Below are 13,039 nucleotides of genomic sequence, written 5' to 3' on the forward strand. Positions count from 1 at the left end.
AAGTCGTTGATAACTTTCTATTCCTCTCTCTGAGATATATTTTAAGAAGAAGCTTTGAAGCATGAGTGGTTATTTTTTCTTTTAAAACTTCTGCGTGGGCATCACAATCGATGAAATCCAGAAGCCTCGCCTCACGCACTGTCTGTTTAAGGTGCAGTAACACGCATCCTTTTGATATGGACGAGGCTAGATGGGTTTCAGCGATTGTCATGCCAGCAGCAAAGAATCGCACAAAATTTTCTGATGGACGTTTCAATCTGTAGTCGCTATTGCTGTCGTACTGCTTGAAGTATATATACAGCAGGTGTTCCTTCAACTTAGCAGAGTCAAACATCGCTGTTTCGCACAGCGTGCAACTAACACCAGACAGAGCTCTGCGAGCTATGTAGCCAGCAATGTATGAACATGCATTAACCTCTGTTAATGACATGGCATCCATAGAAGATTTATTGAGCAATTCATCATCTGCGTCTGGAGTGGCTGACTCACAGCATGATGGTTGCTCTTCCTCCTCTGATGGAACAAACTGTGAACCAGACGATAGTAAGTGGAACATGAACTTGTCACCATCTGGTTCACAGTTCATGAACCTGCTGGCTCCACACGCATTGACTGATGCCAATTTGAACGCTGAGCGAAACTCATGGGCAGTTGGATTGGTGCGGTTCCCACCACTCCCCCTTACTCTGCTAAAAAAATTCTCGAGGCAATCCTGGTTGCATCGTCCTGGCATGAAGAATTGGAGCCCTGACAGGAGGACCTCTTCAGCCAACATGGCTAATGAAGTCAGGGTCAGGGTCCAACCTGGTTTGCAACGAGGCTTCTTCGTGCTTGCCAGGGGATCCACAAATCTCCACGATTTCATGGATTCGCAAGTGTCCTTCCACACCTGTATGTGTTGTGTGTCTGCGGACACTGCACAATGCAACGGTTTGCCTCTGAGAGGTTTAGCACTGGTGCCATTTGTCGAATCAAACAAATCATTCATTTGCTTAACAAATGCAACCGTTGGAGCAGCTGACACGCTTATTAAGCCCCCCCCCAATAAACACAGGTTCATCCCTGCTGACACAGAGTTACTGAAAACCTGTGCAGCAAGGCTGACCTTCATGGAATACAGACCAGCTGCATAGATGTGCTTATCGGTGAGCTTATAAGCCGTTTTGGCTGCCATTGTCTTTTCCAACTCGTAAAATTTTTTTATATGTTGGAAAGAAATGATACCCTTATCGGTTTGCAGGTCGTACTTCATCAAATTTTTCCTTAAATTTTTCAGAAGATGAGGTGGGTCGAATATTCCAAATATTTTAGAACCCTCAAAATCAAAATAAGGTTTATGGGGGACAACGTCCAACATGCTGAACAGGCGTGAATTGTTGGTACCTTGATCGCAGATCAAGGCTTTCACAACCGCACCAGCATTGCTTAATGCCTGCAGAGTTTCTAGAACTATTTGTTTGAGTCTAGCTGCAGGCATGGCATGTTCTGAGAAAAAAAAACCCAAAGGTAATTTCTTCCTGCTGGTGAGGCTGCGCAACATCAAAACTAGCGCCTGATCAGCTATGTTTGAGGATCTGATGCCACCCTCAAAGTCCTCAAAACCTACGACACTGTCCCCCACAGGATCATAAACTAGATGCTTCTTAATGGACATCTCGTCCAACACCAGAGCAAATAGTTTCTCCTGGTATGTTTTATTTTTTAGGACGTCCTTCAATGCTTCCAAAACGTCATTATTAATTCCTGGAACTGCCAAACGGGAAGAAATGAAGCGCTGCAGTGTTTGAGGCGATGGCAGTTCCAAGAAGGTGCGCATGAATTTGTACGCAGACCTACTCTTACAGAATATCTGATAAGCACTCACTTTATCTGTTAGAGTATATCTCTTACCCTTGTTTTTTTTCAAGCTGAGGCTAACTTGCCTGGCAACGAACCCAGAGAGTTTGGTGTTGACCCCCCTGCTGTGTGAGTGTGGCTCTTAACGACTGTTTTTTTGCGGTCGAGATGGACTGCCTGTATGCCGCAAACCTTGCTCGCAACTTCCTTGCTGAATCCCTCTGTCTCTTCAGCTTCTGCGCCAACTTCATTTTCCTAGGGGTATATTTTCTGGAAATTGGTGTGCTGCAATTTCTTCCCAGCGGCGTATTCACGTCAGAAAGCAGAAGGGACGAAGAGGATAAGGCATTCTCAGAAGTTGAAGCCACAACTGGGGTGCTTGCATAACTGGTGCTTCCATTCAAAGTCGAAGAGGGAGACACCTGTGCATGAGCGACTGGTTGAGGTAGCACAGGCGCAAGCAGTAGCTCTGCAAGCAAACTTGAGGAAGCTTGCACAATGCCCTCAGAAGCCTTGCCACTCTCAACTGCACAAGAGTTTGATGGCTCTCCATCTTGCTGCTGATTGTGCTGAGGCTTTGGGGAATTTGGCACCGCATTATGCACCAACCGATTCCTCTGTAAGACATTCATGAAGCACCAGTTTTCAAAATGTTTGTCACAAATTCGAAAACTGGCATACAGCTTCTCGGCGGCTATCCCAAGTAATTTCGGATTTCCGCAGGTGGAGACCCATGCTTGACACCTGTAAAATAAAGATAGGCATCAATTATTATACATGAAATGCAAATTAGAAATAAAGTTGAATAATAAAAGTAAAATATTTAATGTACTCCAACAATTTATATTTTAATAAGCTCTATGTGCCCATTTTTTCCAATGAATATAAAGCAATGGTTGTTAAAAATTGAAACTACCTGTTTGATATTGTGATGCACTTATTTTTACTCGTGAAACTATCACACAAACAACATAAATTTTAAAAAAATAGAGAAATTTTGAAATTTATAAACTTCAATTGTGTGTTTCCACTTATTTCTTTAAATTATAAATGCATGAATATCTGCGGAGCTCCCACTCAAACAATCAGAAAAAGTAGAATGGGGGAGGGTACCCCACTTAGACAATATAATCATAGCATAATGAAGAAAAATCCCTGAAATTTTTATCTTTTTAAAAAATTTCAATTCCCCCCTCCCCCCATCTCACTGTTTCAGTATACTGTAAGATTGACTCAAACTAAAGCAAAATTACAGAAATGACTTGTTCACAAAAAACAATATTTGGCCAAAACAGTATACTAGCAACCAGGGTTGGGTTTCATGACAAGTGTCAAAAACTGGTTTAAACTGTCAAAAACTGGTTTAAACCATCAAAAACTGTCGAAAACCGTCAAAAACCTAAATGAATGCCTTTTGATAATGTTTTGAACATAATAGGTGTACAACATGATGAAAAACTTACTTTTTGGCATATTACAATGTTTTATTTTTAAACATTAATTTATTACAATAATTAAAACAAAATATTAATTATAATTTACACTTTTGAATTTTTCAACGTAAAGAGCCTAGAACATATAAAATATAATTTTATGGTTTATTTTATCTAAGCTACTCATTACCTGTGTTCAATTTGTTAAGTGGATTAGAGCTGCTTATTCAAAATATGTATGATAGGGCATCAGGGTTAGGTTTTTGACCCCAGAAACTAACTCGGTATTAAAACTATCAAAATCTTACTGTCAATGATGTCAAATAGTTTTTGTTAACTTGATAGATATGTTAAATAACAAAATACTTACTTTTATTTAGATTAAAGGGTTTTATATTCAGAATTATAATTACTGAGGAAAAATATATATTTTGATATTTTAAATTTTCTGATCTGCCCAAAATTTTATTCCATATAAAATTTCTGATGCAGCATCTGTTAATGCACTAACTAAACTCATTTATTTTCGCCTGAAAATTTCTTAGATCAGGGTGTATAAATTCACACAGCTTTAAAGAGTATTTTCAACCAAAGCAGAGCTGACAAGACTTGATACCCAAAGCATTTGTTTTGCACGTTTGAATACAGCTTCAATTGGAAAACCATTGCATTATAAATATTAGTAAATGTACCATATCATAGTGCAAAAGTAAGAATAAACCAAGTTTGACATATACAAGCTAGCATTGCCAAATTAAATGACATTTTAGTCCTACAATTTAGTATTTTGATCGCTAGATATATTTCAATGTTATGTGCACTAATAGTATTGTTTTAAGTATCAGTGGTTATCTAGATAATTTAATAATAACAGAAATCAACATTACATACATGATGTAATAAACTTTTTTAAACACTTATCTGTTGTAAAAAGAGTACAGCAGATAGTTTATATCAATGCACACATATATAAGCAGTTGAAGAAATTTTGGAAGGTCAAGAATCATCTTGAATCAAAGAATGTCAAATCGTTCCACAGTTTTCCATTCAATGTTCATGTTATGCTTTATTCAAATTTTATAAGAAAAAAAAACATATATTGTCCAAAATAATTCTGTCGGGAGTAGAAAATTATTTTAGAATCTTATTAAATATTTATTCTTTGTATAACATAGTCACTTTAAACATTACATGCAATTAACGTGTGCATTTTCAATGGGAATTTTTATATTGAAAAGCAATATTTGAGGTTTTTGACAGTTTTTGACAGTTTAAACTGCGGTTTAAACCGTCAAAAACTGCCATGTGTCAAAAACCTGCCAACCCTGCTAGCAACTACAGATAATTCTTTTCTGTCTCTCCTCACAATATTTAACATTTTTTATTTTTTGGAGTCTTCTACAGCCCAGTGTAACTACTCTCTTTGACAATTCACATGACAAATTATGAAGATATGTAAGTTTTTAAGAATGAAGCTTTTTTGAGATCACTTCCAAAAGCACAGTGAAAAATGTGTAAATTACAAGAACATACAACAGCATATCTGGCCACATGAAAAGGTCACTGTGCCATGAAAAAGTTGAAAGAAGCATTATTTTAGAAATTTTTCTTCAGGTAAAGGTTTTGTTTGTACCTACATTTTTTTGCGACTTGCCCAGCTTTGCTTAAGCCCTAAAAAAATGAGTACACAATTTTGGACTGGTTTCATCAGGAAAAAAAGTTGCTTGGCGTCATTACATTTTGTCACGCCTTAATATAAGACTGAAGTAATTAATTTTTAGCTCTGGGCTTCTTATACATTAATGGATATTAATAATGTAATTATATAGAGCGTACATCTCCATACATGTATATTGGGTTTGTGCAAACCCCCATGGCACCCACATCCTGAAGCAGGGGCCCTACGCTTGATTATGGAAGGGCCCATAGCCCCCACGTCCTGGAGCAGAGCTTCTAGGTGGATATCACTGGTAGGCCCGAAGCCAGACTTTTCATGGGCCCTTCTCTAATGAATTTACAGTACAGAGAAAATTATAATTTTTCCAGGCCCCCAAGATTGAAGCTCTGTTGCCTCCTTCCCCCTCCATGGAGGGCCTGCTGAACAAGGGGTGGCCCGCAAGGTTTATTTTATCATTTATTATTATTAATTATAATTTTCTTTGTACTGTAAATTCATTAGAGAAGGGGCCCATGAAAAGTCTGGCTTCATGCCTGCCAGTGATATCCATCCACCTAGAAGCCCTGCTCCAGGACGTGGGGGCTATGGGCCCTTCCATAATCAATTACAGCCTGATAAAAGAAAAAAAAATTATGGTAATTGTTCCGGGCTGGTGCCGTCCCAGCCCCCCCCCCCCACCTAAATTTTTCAAAAACTAATACTCATTTGACAATTGTAAGTAGTAGTAAAGAAAGATAAGAAATTCATAACTAACCTGTTGTCTTTAGGAAATCTGAACATATGAGCTCCTTCAGTATTGGAATGCCTTTCACATCCTTGGTAACTGCAACGGTTAGAAGTTTTTGCCATCGCAAAAATGAACGTAATTCAAAAAATTAAATAAAAAATAACCTTCAAAAGGGAAAAACACGTTCAGAGAAGTTAAAGAAAAAAAATAATGGCCCTGAAAAGGACCTTTTATTAAAATAATTAAACTAAATGATGAAATTAAACGGGAGAAAAAAAGTACCACGAGTCGCTAATACAAGAAAAAGGAGGTGGAATAACCTTCAAATTCAAATCCCCCAGCCCCCAACGGCAGTTTCGGAAGTTCTGCCCTCTGCCGACGGTGTCGCATGCCCTTGAAAGGATTGACCTGTCATCTCCGAGGAGAGGACCGGTTCCTTCATAGGAGAGAAGACGCTTGTCTTTAATACGCTTTGGTCAGCCCCCTCGTATTCGTGGGGGTTACGTGCTGGGGCTGACCATGAATACGAGAAATCCCCAAATAATCGAAACCATTTTTTCCCTGTATATCTTGTTTATTGAACATCATGAGAAGAACAAAGTGATGCAGAGGTAGAATTGAATGTAAAAGAAGGTGCAGTAATTTTTAGCTGTTTTCTGAAAGAACATTGTGATTTCTGTTTGCCGTTTCTTCTTAATATTATCAAGTATGTTGGAGTGAGTTGCAAGGCTTCCTCTACCAATTTTTCTACATGTAAAGTATGTACCATAGAGGCAGGGCTGCAACTAGGGGGGAGCAGTCGGGTCTGGTGCCCCAGGCACTGAACCAGAAGGGGTGCCAAATTCATTTTCCAAAATAATCATGCAAGATGAGCTAAAATTCTGGCTTGCCCTGGGTGACAAGGTATCTAGTTGCGGCCCTGAATAAAGGGATCTATGTCATGAAAATAATCTATTGCTGATGTGAACTCACAAAACCCTTTCGCTATGTTACTCATGGTGATTTTCTCTTCCACTTTATCTCGAAATTCTTCATCTGGTAAAGCTTTGGTTTCAGGCGCAGTCAGTTGCATTCATTCCTCCTCAGTAAATGCCCCTGAATTGCTATTAATTAGCTGTTTGGCTTCTATATTCATATCATTGAACCATCCACCTGTTCCGATGATTGCTGAGTTTTGGCAAAAAAAATTCCAATAAAGAAAAAAAAAACTGGGAATATGGAAACCTGGAAACCACGAATACAGGGGTCGACTGTACAATACTTGGCTTTTTGTGGACTTGTCCTTTTTCCTATTCCTCTGCTCGTGTATTTTTCGCTTTTCAAGTAAAGATCCTGGCTAAATGGAACTAAGTACACTAGCACTGATTTGAACAACTATCAAATTATTTTATAGATATATATACCTGTCCTATACAACTTAAATTCCTTCATTACAACTTACGTTTACTGAAATTTCCAATTATATACATAGATATATTCACCTTGTCTGTTTTACTCTTGTGCATCTTCTGCCTCTCTACCTCATTTATTTCACTATCCAATTGTTTTTTTAATTTCACTAACACTGATTGATTTAAAAATTCATTAATTTTCTATTTATTTATCATTTTCTTTCATAACACACACACTGATTCATTCTAATATTAAATAGGCTATTCAACTGTTACTTTTCACCAACATCCACTAAGACTTGTTGGCTCCTTGGATATGTATAATCTGTTCTCCTGATAAGAAATAAATAAAAGTATTCAAGAATTTTTCAGAAACCGTGAATCAAATTTATTGGTATTCTGGAAAATACGGATATTTTCAGCATGCTTGTCTCTCTTGCTGTTTCCCGGCATGCCAGCTAATGGGGGGGGGGGGGAGTATGGTGATTATTTTACTAAGAAATTTGTTTTTCTCACTAATCAAATTCAATTACTGTGGCCTGTTTTACATCCAGGAGCTAAACCATTTTTGATCATTATTTTCTTCCTAAGTACATCATTGTGTAAATAAAAATTGTGTTTGGTTGTTTAATCTCAAGACCTGCCAGACCTTTCTATTATGTGGGCAACTGTGCTGTTGGAAGAGCCATAGCCAGAAATTTCTTGCAGGTTAGGGAACTGACAATGCAGTAAACTTAAGATTCCACAATATATAAGTAGAATTCTAGCATTTAGGGGGGTGACTGACAGTGGTGGTGCAACTAGGGGGTACAGTGAGTGCTCAAGCACCTGCAGAATTCTCTAACACTGATCTGAGCAATCCCAAAATTCATTTAGGGATCAATAGTTTCTATATAAAGCTCAAGTCAAGCACCCACGGTCTCGTAACTCTTCCAATGTATGTAATGGCTGGGTGTCCAGATCACTCTCTTATGCAACACAAATTAAACTTGCATTACCAGTTTGGAGGGTAGATTCAGGGCTGCAACTGGGAGGGGGGAGGGACAGTCGAGTCTAGTGTCCCAGGCTATGGACTGAATGAATCAACGCCAGGGGCTCTGCCACTGGACTTATCCTGTTGTCGAGATCTCTTCCAGCCCAGCTTCGCGGCAGAGTCTGGAACAAACAGAGTGCACCTAACCGTCTGAATGTGTAGCTAGTGTTGTGTCTGATATTTCAGTGCTGTCATCTATACTTCAAATTAGTGAGTGAAGTGTAATGATTGAATATTTGTAATGTAGTTGTGTTGCTCTCCATGGCGAAACTAAATGGGGAGATCGGCTAGCATTCGCACCTTGAAGTTGGGAACCACAGAAAGCCAACTTCAGCAGACCACCACTGTGGTGATGGTGGGGTTCGAACACGGATTCTCGTGATGTGAATCTGTCACTATGACCACTCGACCACCACAGCGGCCCAGGCTCTGCACTAGAGGGGCACCAGGAAAACCAAAGTATGGATAGGGAATCAGAAGATAAGTAGAAAGAAAGAATCGAATTTGCTTTAAATTTGATCAGAAGATATTGAAAGTGCTAAGAGGTTTTTAACGAAATGTAAAATCAATCAGAAGGGAATTTATAGATTGATTATTAGTAAATTAAATGTATAAATGTGTGCCTTCAACTGTTAAAGTGGATCCTGCTCATAACGTTTCTCAAAAAACCATCATATAAAAAACGTTGTAAACAGGAAAACACTTTAAACGGGAAATCTTAATGAAAATTACTTATTGTTAGGACCACAAAAATAAGTTGTACCAAGTGGAAAAGTGTATATTTGTTTTAGATTTATTACATGTGCGGAATTCCATATGTAAAATTCTCAGTGCTAATGAGCTTTTTCGCAAGCTTTTTCTACTAGTAGACAATGAAAGTAAATGAACCTTTGGATAGAACATGTTATTGGAAATGAGTTACTTGATTCACGAGTACCTTCTTCTTCTACACAGAACAGGGCTCACGGCTTAGTCTCAACGAAGAAATATAAGCAGGTGATCAAAGACCTGGACCATGCTGGAAGAAAATTCAGAGATACCAGTTAATTATGGGGGCATAATTTTTTTCTAGATGATTGGGGGACCCACGTCACTCAAAAAAACCCAGATTTTTCGAATAACCCAGGTAAATTAGAGTACAGTGGCATCTCGGCTAGGGTTACCAGGGGAATGATAGGATCACTCAGTAACGTACTAGAGGAGATGGTATTGACACCATATCACTGTTTTGGCATAGTTGAAAACTCTGTGACAAAAGGTACACTGTATATTAGGAATTAACCTCGAAACATAATGGAGCAACACAAGACACAATCAATTGAGGGACAGCAACAGTATAATCCTCTTTTTTCTTTAGCAATTTCCTCTCCAGTTTGTTGAGACTTTTCTTCCCTTTCAACCATTTTCTATCGTTGAAGTCTTTTTCTGTCGGCTATTACTATTTCCTTCAGCTTCCAGATTGCCCTTTTCTTTTTCACTGTTGTTTACTGTTAGTCATAGTCTGAAAATGAAGTCAACCCGCCCCCAGATGTCGCTAGTAATAATAGGATTTTATGTTGAAGCGTGCTGCATTTGAATCAATTGAATGGAGTAGCAATAGTCACACTATACAAACGAGTCTGCGAGCATTTTGAAGCATTTTTTGTTCATTCTAGTTGTACCATATATATACTATCTTCTCAGAATCTTACATGCTGTTTTTCTTACTAGAATATCTTGTTTTCTCTCAGGTTGTACACTCCATTTTTATTGATTTTTTTGCTTACTAGCCTACAGAGCTTAATCACCCAGAGTTTAATCCTGCAAATAGTGTTTTTATTGAAGCATTTTTGATCAAACATTTTAATCTTGGCTCAAAGTGGGGGGGGGGGGGGGTTAGAACCCCAAAATCCCCTTTGCATATGTCAATGTTCATATATATATATATATATATATATATATATACATACATATATATATGGAGGAACCATTGTATAGAGTCCCAGTTTTGATTCTAAAATCGTGATTAACTTACAAGCTGTTGTTCATTTTATAATATGCTGCTTCATCGTCAATCTGAATCCTGTATCTAGTATATTACAAATTAGGGCAGTAGTCAACTAAAAGCTATTAAAAGCAAAAATAAGTCTGTATATGCAGGACTACTATTGACTGTTTGAACGGCAATGTTTTTTTCAGGCAGCACTGCTCAGACATACAATTTCATGGCGAGTTGGACTCATCATTTCAGTTCAAGAGGTTAATAGTTAATAGTCTTTGCACACCCACACAACTTGTTCTTGCTTCTAGTAGCTTCCAGTGGACGATTGGCTTTATATTTTTAATCTTCACCCCCCCCCCTTTTAATCTAAAAATTTTATGTTTGTTATTGTTTTTGTCATCCATTATTTTTTCATTTCAACAATCATAGTATAATTACTTTATGGCAATGCTTCAACAGATTTTCTCTTTGACAAGAAAGATTTCCAAAAACATGACTATGTTTCACTCTTGGTGACTCATCATGAGTTCGAACATTTTTCTCACCAAAGGGGAAAAATTGCGACCACATCACCAAAAAGGTGATTATACTATGGCTGTTCCGAAAGTACATACAGAGTGATTCAGAAAAACACAGGCATGCAGTAACAATCCAAAATCTCATAGGAACATATGTGCGAAAATGCCATTTGGAGCTGCTACAGAAAGTTGTTGTGTATCACTTTTAAAGCACCCCCAAACTCAACATGCATGAAGTTTCAATTTTGGCAACATAAATATGTTAGGGGCCCACACAACACTCAGAACACACATTCCTTCATGTACAGACATGGACCGCATTCTTGCTATGTCTACTCAACCGTGCATGGACCTTGTACACATTAATCTGCGGAATTTATAACGAATTGGTTCACGCAGGAATGTGTGTTCTGAGTGTATGTGTAGCCCCTAACGTATTGTTGTCAGAATTTCGACTTCATGCTTCTAGGTCCTAATTGCGTGTTCCCAGGGTCCGACATTCTTGTGTCTTTAATGTCTCGTGAGATGCTTGAATTAATTTTTCTACTTTGTTTTCCGAAATTACGAACATTACCGAGTGCCAACGGAAATATGAGATTAAAATTTCCTCTAAGGGTTGAAGGAAAAAATACCGCACATAGGGAGGGAAAAGCTAAACATAATGTATTATATTTTACCTTGAACGTTTCATCATCAGCGAGGAGATCGTCATCCATCGTTTCAAGGCGGGTTCTTCTCAATTCTTTGCTAGCAGTTGAGACCGCATACGGGTGATGGTTGATACGCCTAATGTGGTGGCGATCGCGTATAAACGACCTCTTCTTCTAAAGGTTTGATGTGGTTGAACTTCAAACAAAAACAAATTTTTCGAAATACGATCGTGACCTGTCTCCCAAGATATAGTTGGCGGTCAAAATATAAAACCCGTTAAATTTTCTCAACTCCAACAAAATTCAGCTTGGCCAAATGCTGACTTCTGTATTGACATAACAAGTTACAACAATTATTATTGAACATCAGGCTTTCTACCAGATCAACTCTAACCTTGAATAATCTGACGTCATGACTAAATGATGGAGGCTACCATGAACTTTGTAGCACTTCATGCTCACGTGCTTTTCAACTCTAAACTATGTATTATCACTATCAATGGCTGAAGTACGCATATGAGTCGTATTTCACGAAAGCTTCTAAAATTTCCCCTCAGTTTTAGTTATCTCGACTATTTCGTGAATAACGCATGGTATACCATTTTCTCACACATTTTCAACGGAATACCTTTTTATACAAGGATGACGTCACTCTCCGCTACCATAACAACTGGCTGTTGCGAAGATATATTTCGGAAAGAGAGAAAATTCAACTGCCCCTGAGGGGAATCGAAACCACGTCCTTTCACTTTCCGGTTGAACGCCCTAGACCACTAGACTACAGAACCACAGAATCTCTCAATCTTACCTTGGAGCTCGTGTACACTAAAAGGGACCGTACATAGACGGCCGGACCAAACTCAGGCAAAGCTCACAACTGCTAACGTTGCCACTAGATGGCGACTCATACTGTAGTCTAGTGGTCTAGGGCGTTCACCCGGAAAGTGAAAGGACGTGGGTTCGATTCCCCGCAGTTGAACGTTCTCTCTTTCCGAAATATATATTCGCAACAGCCAGTTGTTAAAAAACCTTCATACCTTTTCATGTTGTATAGTTGGCAGCAGGAGTTCTCAAAACTGTTCACCGCCTTCCATCATGGAGGAAAGAATAACAGGAGGTGACGCGACCAGTGCCTCCGTTGAGAAAGCATGGGGAATCTGGGTTGCCAGATGAAGCCAGTGATCGCTCTATTAAAGGGACCAAGTAAGCCCAAACAAACCGTGGCTTTCCATGCTTTCCTATGAGAAACATCCCCGTTTTTAAAAATCATTTAAAAATTTACTATTCACTTTAGGAACTCGATTTTTTCCCCTCAAATTCTTTGGATATATTTATACAATTGACGAGAGCTTTTACAATTTTAGATGTTATTTGTTTTCGAATATTAACTTCAACAACATGGAACCTTTTGCAGAAATAACCAAAATTTACCCATATCTTGTGCCACAAAATTTCTTCTCGGCATTTTAATTTAAAAAAAATTATGCCAAAGTATGTAACACCTCAGTGCTGAGAGAAATACAATGTTTAAAGACACTTGAACAAGCGGTGTTTGAAAAAATCTGGCTTTTTTGCGAAAAACATTATATATATATGCAAAACATTAGCATATATAATGCCTTTCAGCTGTTTATATTAAAATTTATTTTATTTATTTATTATATACAAAACCTGTGTAAGGCCAGTAGTCTCTAACTCCACAGGTGCACAATTCAAACAATCAATAAAATTGGAAAGAGACGGCAGAGAACATCAGTACACATTCATACACACGAATATATGCAAAGAGAAA

The 13,039-nt window shown here is 38.2% G+C and overlaps 2 protein-coding genes across 2 annotated transcripts in view; both read right to left on the bottom strand.

Moving 5' to 3' along the window:
- LOC149088318 (uncharacterized) overlaps window positions 1–11,598 on the bottom strand; it is a 234,276-nt gene extending 222,678 nt beyond the window's left edge. Inside the window, exon 1 of the mRNA XM_089246939.1 lies at window positions 11,275–11,598. Coding sequence (XP_089103065.1) covers window positions 11,275–11,313 — 39 coding nt within the window. The 5' untranslated portion in view covers window positions 11,314–11,598. The remainder of the gene's footprint in view (window positions 1–11,274) is intronic.
- Window positions 1,846–6,034, bottom strand: LOC149088320 (uncharacterized). Its single transcript, XM_089246891.1, has 2 exons — window positions 5,702–6,034; window positions 1,846–2,580 (listed from the first exon to the last, which is right to left on the bottom strand). The coding sequence occupies exons 1-2, from the start codon at window positions 5,794–5,796 to the stop codon at window positions 1,914–1,916; spliced, it is 762 nt and encodes a 253-aa protein (XP_089103017.1). The 5' UTR covers window positions 5,797–6,034; the 3' UTR covers window positions 1,846–1,913.
- Window positions 11,599–13,039: the final 1,441 nt, after the last annotated feature.

The sequence above is a fragment of the Pholcus phalangioides genome, unplaced genomic scaffold (genome assembly GCF_987345545.1).
Source record: "Pholcus phalangioides strain wild (caught in Gottingen) unplaced genomic scaffold, Ppha-v1.0 ptg000003l_1, whole genome shotgun sequence".
NCBI lineage: Eukaryota > Metazoa > Arthropoda > Arachnida > Araneae > Pholcidae > Pholcus > Pholcus phalangioides.